This window comes from Ailuropoda melanoleuca, chromosome 11 (assembly GCF_002007445.2).
Source record: "Ailuropoda melanoleuca isolate Jingjing chromosome 11, ASM200744v2, whole genome shotgun sequence".
Classification (NCBI taxonomy): domain Eukaryota; kingdom Metazoa; phylum Chordata; class Mammalia; order Carnivora; family Ursidae; genus Ailuropoda; species Ailuropoda melanoleuca.
Window position 1 is genome coordinate 20,187,245 of NC_048228.1, and position 23,208 is coordinate 20,210,452.

Below are 23,208 nucleotides of genomic sequence, written 5' to 3' on the forward strand. Positions count from 1 at the left end.
CTTCTTGATTTTTCAGCCTGCCTTCTGGGGGAGGGGCCTACCTGCCGGTACTCAGAAAACCCTGTTTGGGTGAAGTCTCCGTGTCCCCTGCGAGGGGGGANTTGTGATCACACCCTAATCCGAAGACAGGTGCTTGGTGACTGCGCCACTCAGGCGCTCCGGGTTGTGGGCTTCTTGATTTTTCAGCCTGCCTTCTGGGGGAGGGGCCTGCCTGCAGGTACTCAGAAAACCCTGTTTGGGTAGAGTCTCTGTGTCCCTTGCGAGGGGGGATGGGGATGGGCACCCTGTGAGCCGGTATTTCCGGGCTTTTGTTCTCTGGCGGCTTTCCCTGGCGGTTTGCTATGCCTCTTCTGAGAGAGCAGCAGCGGCTGAAATTCAGCCTCTGTCTCAGAACAGAGGGATCGCGGATCGTTCTCCACTGATGTTCTGGCCACTTTAACTCTGTTTCTGTTGGTGCTGCTCAACCCTGCAGCATCCCGGGCTGTGCGCCCCACACCCGGCGTCCCAGCCCTCACTTCCAGTGCCGGTGCGTCTCTGTCCTTTGTGTTTCCAACCCCGCCAGCCGCCAGCCGCCAGCCGCCCAGCGCGGGCCCCACCCGTCTCAGTCTGGTGTCTCACGGGTGCTGACCGCGAGTCCGCCTGCTCCCCCGTGCAGGTGGCCCTCCAGCCGCCAGCCGCCCCGCGGACGCTCCCGGAGCTCCCGGTCTCAGCCTCGATCCAGTGAGCACACCGGAGCTCCGGAGCTCCGTGAGATGCTTGGTGGTGCACGCTCCCGGCTCACGGACTCAGTCTGCTGTTTCCAGAGTGCGGGTCCGTGGTCCGCCCGCTCCCCGGTGCAGGTGGCCCACCAGCCGCCCTGCGCATGCTCCTGGAGTTCGCGTTCTAAGTCTGTTGTCTCGCGGGTGCCGTCCGCGAGTCCGCCTGCTCCCCCGTGCAGGTGGCCCGCCAACCGCCAGCCTTCTCGCGTACGCTCCCGGAGCTCCCTTCTCAGCCTGCTGTCTCAAGCGTGCGGGTCCGCGGTCTGTCCACTCCCCCTTGCAGGTGGCTACCGCTTCCCGGCGCCCTGACACGGCGGCTCCCTCCCCCTTCTGTTTAGCTTCCGATATCTGTGCGCGGTTTCACGGCTCCCCGCTTCGTACCTCGATACTCAGCGCTGGAGATGTTCATTTGTAGAGATCCAGATGTATCTTCCTGCGTCTCAGGCTGATTCCGTGGATGTTCCTGCTTCTGGTACCTATCCAGCTCAACTCAGGGGACCGGCTGAAAAAGGGGTCCCCTACTCCTCCGCCATCTTAACCTCCCCCTCTTCTTAGCCTTTATTTGTATGTTGCATTTACATACATACTCATGTGCCTATTAAAGCTGAAAATACATTAAATAATGAAATCATAAATATTTTGATATTACATGTGTAAAACCAAGGAACTATACAATAGAAGCAACTGTAGCAGACCAGAGAAGGGCATCCAGTAGATGACATACATACTCAAATATTGATAAAATTTTTTACATATCCCATGCCCTACCCTCAAAAAATAACTCTTAATATTTTGTCTTAAAACAGCTATGGTATAAATAAGGATATTGTATATAGAACTTTAATTCTTCTGTTAAAAAAAAAAACCCTCACATTAAAAAATATACCATCAACCTAGCCTCTTGTAATAACGGAGTAAACCAGTAAGAGAAAAGGACTGTGGCCTTATGATTAAATTCATTGTATTCTGTGGTGCACTGGAAAGCTATCAAGGAAATTTACAACTAATTAAGTTGCTGAAAGGCTAAATGATAAAACTCTAACTGCTGAAAAGATAACTCAAATTTAATAAGCATGTGTATGATTAAGTTCCGGATTTTAGCAGGTCCCTGCAGAGCTCATTCAATAATTCTAACTTACACAACAGTGAAGGCAACAAAGGAGAAATACAGTTTGGATGCAGAGGTTGATCTTGAGCTAGGTTTTCCTACACTGTATCGCCTGGGAAGCCATACACACATCAGGCCTTAGCTTCCTGCTGCAGCATTAGGGATGATTCACTCAGGTATGTTGTTGCTTTGGCAATTTCCAAACTTGGTGTGGTAGCAACTAACTGATACACAGAACATGATATAGAGAGTCAGAAGAGAGACTCAGGATGCAGGGTTGTGAAAGAGTATTATTTATTGGAAAAAATAACAAAGTACTTTATATATATACATGTTATTAACATATATGATCTGGGTAACTAGAACATTCTAGTAGTGGATTTATTCTGTAGCCTGAAATACCCAAGCTTAGATACTTGAGAATTCCTGATCACAACTTTTGAGTTTTTTTAAAAAATTAAAATTTAGTAGATAAAAATCTATTGAAAAATACTGGAAAAATATGAAATTTAGGTAGCGTCAATGACCACATGTATTCTAAAATATTCTTTCTGGAGAAATAGTGATTTCATTAAGTACAACACTGAAAATACATACAGTCTCCTAAAAATATGCAAGTGTATGGTAATAATACTGTATATGCAAATAATAGCAATATTCTTCCATCAAACGTGAATAAACTTTATAAATGATAACATATACATCAATTCACTTTCTTTATGCATTATAGACTAATACTTTTGGAGTGAAAGAACTCTAAAATGCAACCAATGCTAAATCTTTGTTAATGCACTATAGGGAGTACATGAATAAATGAAGTTGATTTATTAATTTACCAAATATTTTGAGCATATATTATATGCCAGGCATTGTGTTACACAATGCAATTTATGAACTGCATAGACATGTTCTCTGCCTTTGTGAAGCCTATTGTCTAAAGGAAGAAGCTGACAGGGGTGCCTGTATGGCTTCGATAGGTTGGGCGGTGGACCCTTGGTTTCGGCTCGGGTAGTGATCTTGGGTTGGAGGGATCGAGTCCTGCCTCAGACTTTTCTGCTCAGCACGGGCCTGCTTGGGATTCTTTCTCTCTCTCTCCCTTTGCCCCTCCCCACTTGAGTGGGTGTGTGTACGCGCGCTCTCTCTCACAAATAAATGAATAAATCTTTAAGAAAAAAAGGAAGAAGCTGAGAAATAAGCTATTGCAATATAGCATGACAAGTACTGATAGTGGAAGTGCAGGGTTCTCTGAAAGCACATGAAATATCAAAACTGGACTTAACAGAGAAATTTTCCTGGGGGACATTATGTCTAAAGGTCTTAAAGCTGTGGATGTGTTCGTTAGTTTGGTGGGGAGGGGCTAAAGAGAGAAGCTAAAGCATATACAGAGTTCTGGAAGTGAGTAAGCATGTCTCACAAGGAACTGAAAAAACAAATTCAGTAAAGCTGAGTGTTGGAAAGGGACAGTAGTAGTACAAAGAGATGATGTACACAAGAACCAGTTCTTGAGGGGCCTTTAAAACATACTTAGGAGTAAGCACATTATCATAATGGCAACAGGAAGCCATTGAAAAGATCTAAACCAAGGAGATCAGAGTTATGATTTAGAAAGATTATGCCGACTGTAGAGTGAAAAATGAAGGCAGGGGAGACCAATTAGGATTCTGTGAAAGCAGTCCAGGGAGTTGATGGTGGTATGAACTAAGTTAGTGATACCGGGAATCAAGAGAAGTGTAAAGTTTAAAGACATTTTTTAGGAAGTAAAGTAGACAGGACTCGGTGACTGGTATAAGTGGGCAGTGTAGGAGACAACTGTCATTTACTGAGATTGGAAACATAGGAAGAAAAAAAAAAGGTTTGGGAGAAGGATGCTGAGTTCCTTTTTATTTTGGGTATACCAAACCTGAGGTACTAAGGGACAAGGAAGTACGAATGCTGGGCAAGCAATTGAAATTATGGATTTTATATTCTGTATGGTGCTCTGAACTGGAGATACCGATTGCAGAGTTGTTAGTATGCAATGTAACTGAAACCATGGGAGTGGACACATTGTCCAAGGCAATGTGTAGGGTGGTGAGAGAATAGGCTGTGTTCTCCTTATATTCTCCTTGGCCAAGTCTATTACTAGAAGTATTAACAGGTATGAAAGTCTTAACTGTTTTCTCTTCTTTGACCTTTTGAGGCCATGAGTTGACAATAAAAACATTTAAAATCATCTGAAATCAGTAAACATTTGTAAAATAACTGTTAAATATAATCTACAAACCACACAAACAGCCCTTAATTGCTCAATATCTAGCTTTGACTATTTTGAACTTTCTACTTTACAACAAATCTTCACTTATGCTGTAATTTGCCTTCCATCAGTTCTGTAACTATTAATTTCCTGATATCTGGAACAATGGATTTGCAGCTCAGTGACAGCCCAGAGAGATTTTCAAAACATGATGACGTAGAGATGTGTTGGTCAGAAAACAACCATAATTCAAAATTCCCACGTGGAAAAGATCCAAATACAGTTTTGGATGGGTTGATGGGGACTTGCCTCAATATGCTTCCTTTTTGATCTACAGAAGTCAAAATGGGCATGTGACCTCTAGGGTGGCTAATAGGTGGCATGCTGATATATGTTGAACAGCTGGCTTGCCAGGAGAAAAGAGCCCTGATTTGTTGTGTTTGCCAATTTGGATAGTGTAAATATTCCCCTCATAGACAATATCAGGCTACCAAATGATGCCACTGAAGGCAGACTGGGGAAAAAAGGTATATAATGTGTTTTGCAAGTCAGGGCAAGCTGGCTCCGGCACACTACTGGACCAAATATGATTTGACTGGTGGCCAGGAATAGGAAAATATCTTGCATATCACAGCTTAAGATATGAGAGGACTGAATTCCACAAAACTCTGAGTTTCTGCTTTAAGGAAAAATGACTTATTCATCTCTGGCCAGTTCACTTGTACATTTTAACCTTTTCCATTTGAATTGAGAGTGGTGGTATGAATGAAGTACATACAATAATCTAATAACCTTCACAATATAACTTCTATGTCCTTATTCCTAAGGAATAACAGTTTCTAAAATTGGCTCGTATCTGAGATTGAAATGATTGAGAACCATTTTCCATTTAATTCTTTATACTGTGAACCAAAGAAATGACCAGCTTCTTTCCATTTCAGGGTACAAATATAATCTACATTCTAATATATTTCATAAAAGAAAATATATTATTTCCATCAAATAAACAAAGTTTGTTTTTTCCCCATCAAAGGAAACAATTTGATAGTACAGTCCTCTAACCAATAAAAAATTCAGAAAGAATAGCAGCAAAATATCTCTTTATGTGATTTAATATATACCCTATTAACAGCAGTGTGCAGACACATAGTATTGACAGTATACTTTAAATAATTACTGTTCAAACTTACTTTAAAATTTTTTTTCAATATTAGCATTGGTGGAATTAGAGCTATTATTATGCATACTGTATCTTTTTTATATTCCAAAGGAAAATTAAAATTCTTGGTAGCATTAGAAAAGAATGCACTTCTTAATACTTAATGTAGATATACAAAATCTCATGACTTCTATTAAAAACCTCACAATTCTGTGCACAAATGAAGACATCTTTTCAAATAACTTGCCCTATGCCAAATTCATAAAGGTTTCTATAAAAATATTTCAAACCCAATAAAAACACAATGGTATACTACAAAGTCCTTTCCTTTTTTGTCAAACTTTAAAAGGTCTGTATTTATACAAATCCACAGTACTTTTTAGTGCCCTCTGATTGGTATTTTTGTTGATTTTAGAAATCTAAGTTGAACATTTTTCATCAGTTTTCTGCTTTAGCATGGAAGACACTGAGAACTTAGAGAATAAATTTTTTAAACAGGATTGGGTACAAACTTTACAAAGCATTATATTAAATACTTTATACATTTTAGTTACTGCCCTGCCAAAGATAAAAATACCTTATTGTCCCATTTTCCTCTTATTTAACTTCAATTTCTAGATAATTATCTTTAGTATCTCTCCTTTGTCTGTATAGAAGGTGTCTGAGGCGCAAGTGTACAGGTTTTAGTTTCTTTAACAAAATCCAGAATATCACTAAGCCATTTTCTATTATTAAAGTGTACTTAAAGAAATGCTTATTTCAATATAAAACCCCAAAGTGCTAAATTAAAACACATTAATAACATGATTGGCCAATTACTGATGTGGCTTTAGCCTTAGAGGAATATTATTACAATTGGATGTTAAATTTCAAACTTAAGCATTTAGTTTTATACTGTAATACTGTACTTTCCAATACAGATGTCAAAGAAAATGAGCTGATTTTTTTTTCTTTAAAGGCATAGTAAAATAATTCAGCCATAATACAAATCAATTTTTGGGAAAAAAATCCATGCCAAGATAGGAAATACATTTTTTTAAATCTTAGAATAATTGTTATAAAAGAACTATAAAATGTAAATTTCTGGAAAAAAATACATGGAAAATGTCTCTCTAGAAAAAAAAACAAAAACGCAACTTATTAAGTACGAGAAAATACAGCATTACCATAGGCTGCAGCCAGCAATGGACATGGCTTATGAGACTTAAAAAATTCACAAAAGGTAATTAGCACCAAAATTGTCTAAAACTTCAAATGATATTCTGAAGTGATTCCAAGCCCAAATATTACATTATAAAAAAGTTACATTTAACTTTCATTAGCCATAATAAACACATCCTTTTCAATCTTTAGAAAATGTGCTAGCTTTACTGATTTTCATCACAATATTAAGGTAGTGTATAGTAATTATCATTTATATTGGTTTGGGCTGAGCAGGAACAATAGATATTCAAATTATTTCCCAAATAATAAGGGGTTATTTGGTGGGTATGGGTGGGGACAATTCTCCCATTAAAACTTTTTTTTAGGTCCTTGTTTCATCCTTTTTCTTCTAAAATGTTTTATTGGAATTCTTTACAAGATCTATGTTGTCTGGTTTGAATGCCATATCCTGTTATTTTCCCTGCTCACTTTTTGGTGGTGTTAAGATTTGGCATCGAATAGGGTGGGGTGTTTAAAAGTGGGCACAGATCACAGTAGTAAAACAAGACTTTTGAATAAGCTACCAAATGTCTATTCAACCCTGTTATAATCAAGAGTTGAGTTTAGTTTTAAACAACATCCACTTATAAATTTAATTACAAAACAGCACACAATTTGAAACAAGGCAAACTTTTCGGCTTTCATGTAGTGAAATATATAACTTCACCAATCACATATATGGCTACCAAATGTGAAACAACAGCTTATTCAGCCATATTTTACTGTTGCACATAAATAATGACAAGGCAAAGAACAGCAACTAGTCCAAGGGCTTGTAGGCCAAGGAACCACAGCATAATCCAAAAGAAAATGACTATTACTGGTTCCACAATTCGCTCTCCAAAATACATCCTTGTGAAGCCCATCTCGATGAGGCTTTTGTTCAATTCACCAAAAAGTGTTCCCATCTTTTTGTAGTCATCTCCAACAGGCTCGCCAGTGTGGTTTTGTGACTCTTCAATACCCTTTAAAACAAAAACAAAAAAAACAGAAAACAAAACATAAACATAAAATGAGATATAAGTGAAGGTCCCTAAGAATAACGACTATCTTATCATTCTCCCAAAATACTGGGCATAATTCTGATAATCAGTCAGTATTATTTGGTAATGTTTCTTTTGATTAACATATAGAACAACTATGTGCCCACCTTTCAAGAATATGGAAAGCACAGATTTATTGATTTCTGTAGAATCAACACTGGACCCTCAACTTGCAGAACACTGATTTGTAAGATTAAGGAAGGAGCTGATTCATTTCCATTCATTTTCTAGTTTCCTGGGCTTATAAAAGACAGCTGCTTAAATGAGGAATCAGGTTTGTATTGCCCTTATCCTTCACCATGACTTCAAAATAACTTTTCTACCAACCTCCTGTTTTGAGGCAGGGACCCAGGTTACTCTTTCTTGTGTAAGTAAGCCTTTTAGTCTATTCCCTTGACACTGAGACTTTAAGGAACCTAGCCTCAGCTGACTTGAGCAAGTCTTGTTGCGAGTATTGAGCATTCCTCAGCCATCACTGCTGTGATCTTTCAGGTTAAGCCCTGGCTAAGGAGACCTCAGTGTAGACCCTGGTGTAGTTTCTTTTTTTTTTTCTTTTATTTTTTATTTTTTTTTAAAGATTTTATTTATTTATTTGACAGAGATAGAGACAGCCAGCGAGAGAGGGAACACAAGCAGGGGGAGTGGGAGAGGAAGAAGCAGGCTCACAGCAGAGGAGCCTGATGTGGGGCTCGATCCCATAACGCCGGGATCACGCCCTGAGCTGAAGGCAGACGCCTAACCGCTGTGCCACCCAGGCGCCCCCTGGTGTAGTTTCTTGTCCAAATTCTGGAAATGTCCTAAGTGTGTCTTATTAATCTCATCAGGAGAGACAAATAGTTTTTAAATAGGAATAATTTTGTACAGTAAGTCCAAAAGTCCACTTAGAAGTCAGCTCCTAAGAAAATGTCCATCATATACATACCAAAAAAATGTTTACTATTTCTATTACCTCTCAGTCTTATTTTAAGTAAGGCCTTCATGCCAGTTATTGTGCTACTGTCTCTTAGCTTGAAATCAGTCCTTGGAATTCTAGGAACATTTTTGGCTCCTTGTTAGTCTCTGCCAATAGAGGGACTAATGAGACACTGCACAGCTGGAGAAGGAAAGGGATTTGCTCTCCTTTGCTTCTGATGGGTTCGTTGGTACTGTCAGTTTTGCTCTAGCAACAGTTCTTTGCCCTGGTAGTAGTAATTTCTTCCCAGTAGCAGTCACTGATTTCAATTTGGGGATTTCCCAACACTTGCAGAACCAATCTCAATGTGCCTTCTTGAGACACTAGATCCAACTTGTGGGTGCCTATTCCTCAGCTCTCTTGTTCTTCGCTTAATGGGATTCCCCCCTCTGAGTGCAGAGACACCAGTACTGGGGGAGCAATGATGAGTTCTTGAAAGTCTGAGTTTCAGCTCCACAGGGCCTTTCCCTAATCTTCTCAGTTTTAGTAATTCCACCCCTTTTCTTTGCTGCCCCAGGCTGAGAAGTGGGGGCTGCTTCCAGTTGTTGTTACCTACATGATTTTTAAATTTTAGCATACTTTGTGATCCCCTGGAGGGCTTGTTACAGCACAGGTTGTTGGAGTTATCACCAGGGTTTCTGATTCATAAACTGAGGCTAGGGCTTGACGTCAGAATTTGCATTTCTAACAAGTTTCCAGTTGATGCTTATGATACTGGTCTGGTGACCATCATTTGAAAAATGATTGCCTTAGTGTTTTCTTTCTGTCCTTTCCATTCTTCAACACCTAATGAACAGTTCTTTAAGTTAAATTATCTTTGTTGAAATCATTGATGAAATTTCTCCTCACTAGACCCTAATACAGTCACAAAAGAAAAACTATGTCATGTAGGTGACATAGTTGTCTGACCGTAATTTATTAAACCTAATTGGATTTAGGAGTCATGATTGAAATCAGCAATTATTTACTGAATACCTACTAGCTCATTGTAGGTGCAAGATGGAGAATTATTCATATAACAAAAAATCTTTAGGTATAGGGTTTGACATAATAAAAAGTAAATATTAAATACCATTAAGCGTGCTGTCTATGCCAGAGGAAAGTAAACTTAGAAGACAAAAGTCACCTGTCAAAAAGAGCCAATGAATTTGAGCACATTTTGAGGTACTCTTCAACTTATGAATCAAATTTAGATTCCTTTAGTAGAAACCAAAGCTTGATCATTTCAATCAACGATATATAAATAAAAATATTTTTCATTTTAAAAATGCCTTTTTATCTAGTCCATATATATACAATTTAAGTATATATTTAAACTCAGGGCCTCAGAGGGGAGGGGGTGGGGGAATGGGATAGACTGGTGATGGGTAGTAAGGAGGGCACGTATTACATGGTGCACTGGGTGTTATACGCAACTAATGAATCATCGAACTTTACATCGGAAACCGGGGATGTACTGTATGGTGACTAACATAATATAATAAAAAAACATTAAAATAAAAAAATAAGTATATATTTAAGGAAAGAAGGAGTGAAAAAATCTAATTTTTATTTGCAATAGCAGATAAAATGATTTTCAATAGGACTTTAAGGTGATCTTTCCCCATATAACAGCAATTTATGCAGAACACAGTGTCATTGATGAAATAGTAGAAAGATGAAACTTATTGGGGCATCATTGTTAAGTCTATATTTTAAGTTTAAGCCAGAATTATATTTGAATTACATTTACATATAATTTTAAAATTAGTTTTGGATTTGCATTTCTATCAAAAAAAGTGGAAAAAAACAAAATGCTGTAGAGGGAGTTGAAATCCAGGGATTTCAAATCCAGGCTCCAGCAGTTAAACTGAGGGACCTTGACCAAATCACTTTCATGAGCTTCAGTTTTCTAATCCATAAAATGGATTTACATGATTCCTTTTGATCCTGATAATTTTCTCTTGAATTATAATTTGTTAACCTTTCCTTATTTTTTTGTGTTTCATTTCTAAACTAGTTTATTCCTCACTGATGTGCTGTGTTTCTCAGCTTCCCATACTTTCATGTGTTCCATGATGATATTCTACATTATAAAAGAAAAAAAGGGGGCACCTGGGTGGCTCAGTCGTAAGCGTCTGCCTTCGGCTCAGGGTGTGATCCCAGAGTCCTGGGTTGGAGTCCCACCTCGGGCTCCCTGCTCTGCTGGGAGCCTGCTTTTTCCTCTTCCACTACCCCTACTTGTGTTCCCTCTCTCACTGGCTGTCTCTGTGTCATATAAATAAATAAAATCTTTAAAAAAAAAATCTTGTTCTTGCTTGAGATCAAGCCCTTTTCCTCTTTTGGACAGAACTTGAAGACTGCTTACGTAGTTTGTAATTCTCCTGGTGCCTCACTTCCCTCTACTCCTGCAGTGTCTTGTATTGTTGATAATCATTTATGGCCTCCTCTTTTCACTTATTAGTTTTTTGTTTTCTTTTTTCCTTTTTCCAAATTCTTTTAATCTATGCACTCATTGTACATTGGGGTTTTCTGTTGTTACTGAAGATAAAATTTTAAGACGTTTTTTCCCAGTATTTTTGTGGTTGTTGTACAAAGAAAGTACCCTAATCTGATATGGTTCCTTCTGAAGATTCACTTTAAATTTTTCTACAGACTGCTTGTGGGTTTTTCAGGGAAGAAGTAGGTGTTGCAAGACTTAAATCTAAACAAGGCCTTGCTAACTCCGAGGCCAAGTGAGGAAGCAGCAACGGATCACATCATCTCAGATCCTGAAAATACCTACTGGGATTGAGACTGGAAGTGGAGGACCCAGTAAGGACTGGTCTGGGCAAGATGTGGCTGCTATAACTTGCTTCGTTTTTTAATATGAAAAACTTAAAGCACACACAAAATTAGAGAAAAATAGTATAATGATCCTCTACACATCTATAATCAGATTCAATAATTACTAAAATTTTGCTCTTTACTGCAGCACTTCTTAATCTGGGCAATCTAAAGGAGAGGAAAAAGTAAAAATCATTAGAAGAATGCCTAAATGTGGTGTATCTTCACAAATGAAGTTCTGTGGAAACATCCAAAATATCCAGCAAAGAATTAGATAGGTTTCAAACAATCCTAAAGGGAAAACATTGAAAAACATGGAAAAGAAAATAGGCAGCATTTTTAAATCAGTGAGATTATAGTCAGTCTCATTACAGTATTTTCTATATCTAAAATATCTACCCCAAATACCATAATTCTAAAAGATACAATTTTGGTGTACTGGTAAATGTTTAGAAGTAAGCTTTGTCTGGGGTGGGAGTTGGGGTGGGTGGATTTTTGCCAGTTGCATAGTTTTTTACAGTTTCTGTAGCCCGTCCTCCTGCCGTGGTCAATTTCAAGCTACTTAAAACTACCTTGCAAAGCTCCTGAAAATTTAACAGTTGGCTCTTGAGGTCTGGTAGGAACTGCCATCAGTACTCCACTGTTGGTACAGTAATTGAGATAAAGACCTGCATGGTTATAATTGATTAGTTTGATCTCTCCCTTCTATCCATCAATTAGTGCATTTAATGCGGGTTTTTTTTTTTTTTTAAGTTTACCAAGTTGATAGGTTGGGATAGTTAAATAGAATTACTGCAATATAATATATTGCAATTAGGAAAATTGTATTAAGAAATACATTATGATTTGAGTAGTGGATAGGATAGATAAAATGAAACACATGTAATGCTACAAAACTACCACAATTAACAGAATTTTGCTTTTTCTGGTCTGTCTCATGCAGATATTAAAAGTGCATTTGGTTCAATAATTTTTATAAATTCTTATTTACAATAAAATTTAAAAAGCCTGGATGGCTTGTGAGGAACTAGTGCTCCTTCAATGCTCTCTAGCTACTTGAATGACACCACCATCCATATGCCACATCCAAAGGCCAGAAACCTGAGGCCTTCATGACTCCTCCCATTTCCCCTCCCCTTTACATTTAGCTCATCAGCATATCCTCTTTTTTTTACCTTCTAAATATTTCCGTATTGTGTATATTGCTATTCCATCTGCTGCTGTTAAAATAACCTATTAACATCTCTTGCCTTGACTATTCCAGTAGTTTTCTAACTGCTCTTGCCCCATATTCCTTGGCTCCCCTATAAGCTATTTACCACACTGCAGCTAAAGTGATCCTTTTAAATGCAAATCCAATCGCTCCACCCTGCTTTTAGGATAAAGGCCAAAATTTTTAACATCATCTATGAGGGCCTGCTTCATCTGGCTTACCTCTGGGTCTCTGGCCTCATCCTGTCATCAGCCTCCCTCTTCTCTTTTTTTGTGTTTCAGCCACATAGATCTTCAACTTCTTGAACAGGCCATGCTTTTGCCTGCCACAGATTTGCACAGGCTGTTTTCTCTGCCTAGCACACTCTCCTCCCTCCCTTGCTCAGTTAATGCCTGCTCCTCATGTAGTCTCAGCTTAAGCCTCAATCTCATAGCACCATGTAATGCTCTTTCAATGTATTCTAAATCAGTGTAGATGTGTGTGTGTGTGATTTTTTGATGAATGTCTCTATCACTGTACATGAGGATACAGACAATATCTATTTTTGCTGACCATTTATCTTCTAGTATCAGTATATAGCAGGGGCTGTGTTGGGAATAGCAGTACAAAGAAAGAGCTCAAGAAATATTTGTTGAATAAATGGAGAAAATTTATCATGTGTCTGGCAAGCACTGGAGCAGTATCTCGATAGATTTTCTACCTTGCTCACTTCTTGCCAAACAAAAGATGATCTTTTTTCCCCCAAGTATGTTTATTATAGTAATTTCAAAGCAATGTATAGATTTTAATGAGGTTAGCAGTATTTCTGTTTGGAAAATTATTAAGCATCCATTCCCTCTTTCCTCTTTCTTATTAGAACCTATCCCAGCCCACATTCCTCAGGTGAGGCAGACCCCACCTACAGCTCCAGATATCACAAGTCTTAAGAGTAATAAACTTCTCTTTACCAGAAGCTGGCTTTGGAAAGTGCATGTGATCCACTTTGGAACAATGACTTTTGTGGGTCTTCTTGGAAAAGTCTTCCTAGCTCTTCTGACACAACTTTGGAAAGTGATCCTTATCTTCTTTTATTTCTCCACATATAATCCTTTAAGCAAAGACAATTTATTGTATTTTTACCAGTTTTCTATTCCTGCTGTAAGAAATTACTATAAATTTAGTGGCTTAAAACAACCAAAAATTACCACTTTATTGTTCTGTAGGTTAGAAGTCATGTCAGCAGGATTGCATTTCTTTCTAGAGGCTCTAGGAGAGAATCTATTCGCCTACCTTTACTAGCTCCTAATGGCTGTCCAGCTTCCTTGGCTCCTGGCCCCCTTCCTCCATCTTCAAAGCCAGCAATGGTGCAGCTTTCCTGACCATCCTTCTGCAGTTAACTTTTCTCTCTGACCTCAGCAGAGAGAAAGGTTCTCCGCTTTTAAGGACCCAAGCGATTAGCTCTAGCCTAATGGGATAATCCAGGATAATCTTCCCATCTCAAAGTCCTTAAATTTAATACCATCTGCAAAATCTCTTTGGCCATGTAAGGTATCACATTCACAAATTCTAAGGATTAAAATATGGACATTTCTGGTGAGGCATTATTCTGCCTACCACAATATTTTATTATAAAGATTATTTCTTTATATTATCTATTTCCTGTCACTAGCTTTGATAGGAAGGGCAAGGCCATTAAGGGCAAGAACCATGTCTTATAAATTTTAACATTAGTACTTAGTATATTGCACTGTGCCTGGCCTATTGTAGGCTCATAATAAGTATTTGTTGAACAAACAATAGAAGTATTTTATAATAACAATATGTTAGGCAACAAAACAAAACAAAAAACCCACAAAAAATAAAAAGATACATATAACATCAAATATTTTATTTCTCCATGAGTACAGATGTGAATTTGTTCAAATATTTATAAATAAATTCTAGACTAGATTACAAGATATGGTAGCTGCTAGCTAAAATTTACATGCTTTGGGCGCCTGGGTGGCTCAGTTGGTTAAGGACCTGACTCTTGGTTTTGGTTCAGGGCATGATCTCATAGTTATGATATCAAGCCCGCCCCCCCCACCCAGATCCACGCTGGGCACGGAGCCTGCCTGGATTATCTCTTCCTCTCCTTCTGCCCCTCCCCCCACCACTCACACGCATGTTCTCCCTCCAAAAAAAACAAATTAAAAAAAATTTACGTGCTCAGCTCAATTTGTAAACCATTGTATTTGAGGAGTAGTGAGTAATATAAACAGAGGAGTTCTTGGGTCCTTGATTCTCTCACATGTTTGTAATTTTCAGAGTAATAGTAATAAGTGGTAGTATTATCAATGATATAGTAGAAAAGCTAACACTTGAGTGTCTACTATATGCCAGGCACTGGCTTTACAAGCTTTATTTTGTTTGATCTTTCCCAAGCTGTGGACACATTATTATTTTCCCCCATTTGCAGATAAGGAAACTAAATTTCACAGATATTAAATGTCTGGCCACTGACTTAGTAAGTGAAGGAGCTCTTACTCCAGAGACCACTCCATTAATCCCTATACTATACTCTCTCCAGTTATTATTATAATATTAATAGCTAATGCTGCTTAGTTTTCAGAGTAAATTTTACATATTTGAATTCTGGAAAAAGAAAAGCTATGTAAACATGTTTTCATTTTTCACAGAATGAATACATTTAACAAAGCGAAACAAACATCGGCATCTTTTTTTGCTTTATGTCTTTTCTCACAGTTTACAGCATATTGAAAGTGAGTTTATCAAGCAAAAAATTACTCAAATTTTTATCTTATATAAAAATGTAAACAAGGCAAAGCTATTTGCAACAGTTCAGTGGATTTTTCATAGCCCTTTCAGTATTGACTAGATTCAGATTCAAATGCAGAAAAAAAGATTCCAAACAAGAATGCAGAGATATATTTGGCAGAAATGCAATAAGGCAATAACAACAAAAAACCCCAAAAAACCAACCACACAAAACAAATCATACATAAAGTGGTACACCAGTGCAGAAATTCTGATGGTGCTTTTCCCTCTGTTCTAACATTAATCACTTTGTGTATTTGCCAAATTTTATTCTTTGTATTTGAGGTCCTGATGAAAGAACATTTGTCAAAAGCGTTGTTTCTTTCAAGATCATACAATAATGCTATGACATGCACACTGAAGTGTTCTTACCAAGATAGTGATATTATTATTATTATTTGTCCATGATTAAAGACATACATAAAAATAAAGAGGTGTTATAATTGATTCAAAACCTTCTTAAAAGATACACAAAATTAATGATGAGAAATTAAAGGTGAACCCTTACATAATCATAGGATTTTTATGAGAGAAATAGCCTTAAAGATAATTAAAACAAAATCTCCTACTTTAAGAAACAAGGAATAAAAGGTTAAGTTACTCAGCCTGTTAATGATAGCACAGGCTTTAGAAGCAATTAGGACAGATTCAAATGTTGCTCTGCACACAACAAGGCAAATTACTTAACCACTGACCCTCAGTTTCCCCATGTATAAAAGGAACATAATAATACCTAAACCATAGAGTTGTTATACTAAAATGAAGAAATGGATAAAAAGCTTTTAGAATACACATAGTAATCATTCACTATATGGTAACTATTATTATTACTATATTTTTGGTAGATTTATATCTTGTGATTTTTATTTCTATATTATTGCTGTATTTTTGGTAGATTTATATCTTGTGATTTTTACTTCTCTTTCTATTGTACCATGTTGCTTGAGATAATTAATACCTTAGTGATCATCTTTCTCATGATCATCTTTCTCATGATAATTAAATTCAATTGTATTTTTCTTCAAGTGTTATGACAATTTAATTATATAGAAGTTGAGGTGGAACACACTTACGTATGGCACAATCTGTGTACACTAGTATGGCAAGACCTCTGTTTATTCACTTTAAGAGGGTATAGGCTACATTGTATAAACAGGCTTTTGCTGAGCAGGTGACAATTTAAAATGTACTTTCAACTGTTTTCCTGTTTCCAGTATTACACTTGTATTATTGCCCAGTATTACATGTGCAGTATTGGAAATCTGTTGGTTTTGCCTCTCTGTTATTTATTCCACTTTTTCCTGCTAGCAGCACCTTGATTTAACTTTGCCGAAACCATCTCCCATCCACTCTTAGTCCCTGTGTTTTGGTTGAAGATGTTTCTGGTCCTCAGTTCGAGGCCTAGCCAATCAGAATATTCCATTTCCTTGGACATATGGTTAAACAATGAGCATGTAACCCAAGATAGGCCAATGAAACACCTCTACCTAAGACTTTTGCTGCAACTATTAAAAAAGAGACAGTTTTCTTTCACTGCTATTGGTTAGCTGGTAAGATGCGAGCATCTTATTACCAAAAGGGGAAAGCTTGCTATAAATGAAGCCAATGTAAAGTAAAGCCAAGAAATGATATAGTCAATATAGTTTCAACACCTGAATCCAGCTAGTGCATCTACCTCTGGTCTTTTTAATTACATGAGCCAATATATTCCTATTTTGCAAGATCTAGGGGGAGTTGAATTTTTGTCACTTGGAACCAAGAGTTCTGACTATAGATGATGATGATGATGACGATGATGATGATAAAAATAATAGCTATTAACTGAATGTGTGCTATATACTAGGTACTGTGTTAAGAACTTTACATTCTTTATGGAATTTAATCTCTACTTTTTACAGTAAGTATTGTTAATTCCAAGCCTGTGTTCTTCACTATAGTGCTCAACTACTTCCTCATTAATTTGGATTCATTGTTACTAGCAATAACTAATATGACAAATGTATTCATAATATTAAAAACAGCAATTAATGGGGGTTATCCAAAAGGACATTTTTAGATATAACTTTCTAAAAGTTGTTTTAAAAAACTACATAAGAACACATGGATAAATGTTATTGTACATATTCAGACAACACAAGATAATACAGGGTAAAAACTAAAATGCTGATTTCTCCCTGCTACTTTTGGTTGGCCTTCCCTAGCTATCAAGGAGAACCAGCCACAATAAAGTGAAACAAGAAAATCATAACTGGCTAGGTAAATTTATACGTCTCAAGTATACATCTCAAGATGCATACCAAGCTAGAGGAAAAGAATTTTTAAATAGCACATACTAGTCTGTGAATGGAGGTTTTTATTGAATGAATGACAGAACTAATGAATGAATCTCACTGCAAACTTCTCTCCTTTTATCTTGTTTATTCAACTATTCCCACTGACTAAGTCCACTGTTCTCTAACTTCTCTCAATCCACTAGCCCAGTCCATTCCTTTCTTCTCTATCCTCGTTCAGCTTGGGTTCTATGGCCCAGAATTTCGATAAAGTTTTAAAGTCCATTGCCTTATTGGGCAAAACCTTAATTTTAGAGGGACTTAACTATTTTCTCTGCCCGCACCTGAGTGATACTAGAGAAAGTCGTAACATTGGGTATTTTGGTACCACTAGGTTTTGACCATTAACCCCCAATAGATCTTCAAATACCCTGCATTCCTACTTCATTTCTCTGCTCAGCTCATTTTTTCTGCTCTCTCCACAGACTCTTTCAAACCTCTTCTCTCTCTCTCTATCACCGTCCTCCAGCAAAGTACCTGAGCAGGGAAAAGAGAAGCAGTCAGAAAAGAGCTTCCTTAACTTTGTGACACTAAATGTGACAACTACGTCCCTCCTAGCTGCATTCTTTTTGTTACACATGAAATTAGGGAGTGTTCCCCTTTGTTCCAATTCCTCTTACCTGTATGTAGGATCTTTTCCTACCTTAGATTCTCCGTCTACCATTATCCTCTGTGTCATGTATATTCAATCTCTCCCTCTCAACTGGCCTCTCATCAATATTTATACATGCTTAGATCTTTGCCCTTTAATACAAGACTCCCTCCATGCCACATCCTCTATTAGTTCTGTCTTGTCTTTTCTTCTCTTTCATAGCCCAACTGTTTGAAACAATTCACTTGGCTTGTTTCCATTTTTTTCCCCATGATTATCAAGAACTGTAAGAGACTGACCTTTTATCCTACCTGCAAGTTAACAAATTAACCTATCAGTGTGTCATGGATGCTGGCAGAAGACATAAGACTTTTGGGTTGGAGGCAGAGGACATTATTAGTCAGGCCACATGAAGAAGCATGGTTCCCTTTCCTCCGGAGTCCCACAGGGTGACACAGAGTGGCACAGGCAGATGCTGCAGGCAGTGGATTTGTATCACAGCTGAGAAGCTCTGAACTTCAAGAACTCTAATCTTTTATTATGGCCTACAGGCAAATGTACCTGACCTTTGTCTCAGGAGGGAGACATTATTTTTATTATACTGGACAGCAAATAAATTTGCTTTCTGTTCCAGAAGGAGACAGCGTCCCTATCTTCCAAGTCTGTTCACTTAACAACAAATACTCTTGAGAAAACAGTCCTAAACAAAAGCTCTTAGGGCAAGAGATCCATGGAGAATTACTCCATCCATTCACATCTCATCCTACTCCAGTCTGGCTCTGTCCCCATTACGCCACCAAAATAGCTCTTGAAAAGGTTGCCAATACACTGTCATATCAGTAAATTAAATAGACATTTTTCAGTTCTCATTTATTTCACTCCTAAGTAGCATTCATGATGATCATTTTTTCTCTTCTTTTGCATTTTATGATATCATATTCTCCTGGTTCTACGTTAATCCATCTGGCTATGCCTTCTCAGTCTCCTTTGTGGGTTCATTATCCTCAACCCAGCTATTAAACATTGGCCCTCAATCTCTGGTCCTAGGCCCTCATCTCTTTTCACTCTACATTTTTTTCCCCTAAAAATTAGTTATATTTACTACCAATAAATCAATTATTTAAATATTATGTCCAGCTCAGACCTTTCTTTTGCTTGCATGTTAGATCCATATATTCAACTGCCTTCTTGACATTTACACTTGAATATCTTGAATATACTTCAATATTCAACACATCCAAGGCCAAACTCATGATTTCCCCTCCTCAAAACTGGCCTTCATTCAATGAACAGATTGTCAGGAATGAAATTCAACCTTAATTTCTACAAGCCTGAACCCTAGGAATGATCTGCAAAACTCTTTTCCTCATTTCCTACATCCAATATATCAGTAGGTCCTGCTGATTCTGACATCTGAATCCTAAATATCTCTCTATTCCCTAAGTCTTTTTACATGATTCTACTCACTCAGCCTCATCTTATACTTGTACCCTCCTTCACTTTCTTTACTTTCCCCTCCCTGCCCTAATTTGCATCTCTCATACTCACTTGCTTTTCTTGACCCAAATCTTTTTAAAAGTTGTTTCCTCTGGGGGCGCCTGGGTGGCTCAGTTGTTAAGCGTCTGCCTTCTGCTGGCTGGGGTCATGATCCCAGGGCCTGGGATTCAGTCCCGCATGGAGCTCCCTGCTCAGCGGGAAGCCTGCTTCTCCCTCTCCCACTCCCCCTGCTTGTGTTCCCTCTCGAGCGCTCTGTCAAATAAATAAATAAAATCTTAAAAAAAAAAAAAGTTATTTCCTTTGCCCGGTATGTTCTACCTTCTTCTTTTCATCTACTAACTCCTATTCATTCTTCAGATCTCAAGAAAGTCAGTCCTGACCTCTGCTAAAAAAATCTCCTTACTAAATGCTTTTATCATACCACATAGCTATCCTTACATCAGATGAATTTTGTGTTTTGTTCATGTGATTATCTAATTTATGTTTATCTTTCTCCATGGACTGTAAGTAGCAAATCAGCAAAAATCATGTTTTTCCCCCTTTTTTATTCTCAGTGTCTACCATATTTTAGGCACTTCCATCTAGATTATAAGATCTTACAAAGTATTCTATGTAATCAATCTACTAATTCAGCCTACTTTCTAACTGTCCCCCAAAATAAATTCTATTCTGGTCACATTCCTCTGTTCTCTGAATCTTCCCCACTCACATTTATGGTTTAAGGTAACAAACATTGTATTAAACATCTGCTATGACTGTTTCCTATGTTATTCTATTCAAAATCCAAAATAACTTTACAAGATAGGTGTATTATGTGTTTGAGACTACTCACTCAAATAGAAATACATAATATATAGATGGTATATGGAAGAACCAAGATTGAATTTTGGGCTGATTCCAGAACTATGGCACTCTACCAGTTAGGTAATAGTATTCCCATTTTAAAACTCAGTATGTAAAAGTTTCTGTATAGCTTGGCCATAAAGTATGCGTTGAGCATTTATAAAGCCAAAACCTAAATTTTTAGATAAGACAGAAAATTTGGGGACTCGGACAAGGATAGCCTCTTAAATGGAGGAGACTTTCTCTCCATGAGGATTAATGCATGAATATTGAAAATAGGCAAGATGTAACCGAATAAATAATAGTGAAGATCCCAATTACTGCATGCCAGGAAAATCAATATGTGAAGAACACTACTAAATAGTACTTTATCAGTTAATTAAAAGATTAAATCCCAGAATAATGTTTTTCCTTACCGCATTAACCATAGAACCTGGCAAGATTATGTACTCTAATGGTTCAAGAGGCTTATTTTAGCTTGTATGTACCCTCCCCACAACACACACACAAAACACACACACACACACAGACAAATGTGCACGTGCACACCCCTTGTCTTTCATTCTAAATCCTGCCCTTCGTCTTTGTAAGTGAACTTTTATAAGTAGGGAAAAGGTACAGTTCCTAGTCGTAAGCAATTGAAAGGAAGTGTCTCAAAAGAACATAAAAGAATAAGCATTTATATATTTTTAAATATCTTTTGTTCTTTGGCTGGCATGAAATCTGTCTTCTCAACATCTCTCCCTTTCTGGTTCTTTCCATTTCTTCCTGTGGATCTGAGTTACTATTTGGTGTCATTTCCTCACTCCAGTACAAGCTCTCACAACAATACCACTACGTTTCTTGTGCTGATATTATCAAGTGTACTACATTTCAGTATGTTTTAGACTCAACAATACAATTATATATATTGTTTTATGCAATTGCTTTTTAAATCAGTTGAGAAGATATATGTAATTATACTCTTTTGGAATTATCTATGTATATAATTACCTTTACAAGTGCTCTTTGTTTTTGTGTGTGTGGATTCCAAGTACTCTCTGGTGTTACATGCTTTCATTCTCTTAACTTTCTTTGATAGTTCTTGTAGGACAGATATGCTGCAAAAAATTCTCTGCTTTTGTTTATCTGGGAATGGGCTTCACCTTCATTTATGAAACATAATTTTGCTGGATATAAGATTGTTCATTGATAGGCTTTTACTTTCAGCACTTTGAATGTGTTGCCCTATTGCCTTCTGTTCTCCAATATTTCTGATAGAAGTCAACTATTAATCTTACTGGGGTTCCCTTGTATGCGATGAATTGTTTTCCTGTACCGCTTTCAAGATTTTCTTTTTTTCTCTTTCAACATTTTGACTATGATGAGTCTGGAAGAGGACTGCTTTGTGTTTATTCTATTTGGACTTCATTGAATTTCTTGGATGCGTAACTTAATGCTTTTCATTAAATTTGAAAAAAAATTCAGCCATTAGATCTTAGAATATTTTTTCTCTCTCCTTTTCTCTCCTCTCTTTGTTATTCCCATTATTTGTACATTGGTGTGCTTAATCATGTCCCACAATTCTCTGAAGCTATACTCATTTTTTTCCATTGTTTTTCTCTCTGTTCTTCAGATCGTCTAATCTCCATCAATCTATCTTCAAATGCATTGATTTTTATCTTTTGCCAGCTCAAATAATTACTTGGTTTATTATATTTTTCAATTCCACAATTTCCACTTAATTAAAAAAATTTCTCTTAATATTCTTTATTTGATGAGACACTATCATTATACTTCCTTTCATTCTTTAAGCTTGGTTTCCTTTAAGTTCTTTGAATGTATTTCTATTACTGTTTCAAAATCTTTGCTAAGTACATCATCTGGGACCCATCAAAGGAATTTTCTATTTCCTTTCTCCCCTGTTTATGGGTCAGGTCATACTTTCCTATTTCTTTCCATGTGTCATAATTTTGTGTTGATAATTGGGCACTGTAGATAATACATTTTAGCCACACTAGATATCCAACCCCTACCCCACCCTGGAGGTGGTTGCTGTTGTTTGCTTATTTGCTTTGTGACTTGCCTGAAATAATTCTGTAAACTCTGTTTCCCTGCAGTGTACAGCCTCTGATGTTCCTACTCATTTTTCCCCACTATTTTTATCTTTTAGGCTCATTATTTAGGGGTTGCTCCTGAGTTAGGACAAGCCATTGGTTAAAAGTTGTGCTTAAGCCTCCTTTGCCAGTCAATTTTTCTCTCTACTACTGGCTGTATCTGTAGGTTAGACATTGCTATTCTAGTTCGGGGATTTTACTTGTTTGCCCCACATTCAGCATGGGACTAGTAGCGTGGAGGTTCCCGCTCTGACTGCTCCGGAGAGGGCACAGCCTTGGGCACGTGCACAGTTTTTCAGACTGCCAGGAGTGATCGTGATATTATTTGTGGGCCTTGCTTCCTAGGAGTTATCCCTGGGTCAGAGTAACTTACTATTGCTCTGTAAGTGTTTGATTACAGGTTGTGTTGAAGCCCCTTGTTCCTGTGAGGCTTCCACCCTGTGTTGATGGGTCTGTGTGCAGCTTGGGGAATGCTTTCAAGTCTGCCCCACATCCTGCTCTGATTGCTCCTGAGTGGGTGCAGCCCTGCACATGCACATTACCTTCCTGATCATCACAGCTGATTATGATGCCAGGAGGG

At 37.6% G+C, this 23,208-nt stretch overlaps 1 protein-coding gene across 1 annotated transcript in view; it reads right to left on the reverse strand.

Moving 5' to 3' along the window:
• Window positions 1–2,143: 2,143 nt before the first annotated feature.
• Window positions 2,144–23,208, reverse strand: part of FAM241A (family with sequence similarity 241 member A) — a 43,120-nt gene continuing 22,055 nt past the window's right edge. The window contains exon 3 of the mRNA XM_034671373.1: window positions 2,144–7,426. Within this exon, the coding sequence (XP_034527264.1) occupies window positions 7,181–7,426 (246 nt within the window). The 3' untranslated portion in view covers window positions 2,144–7,180. The remainder of the gene's footprint in view (window positions 7,427–23,208) is intronic.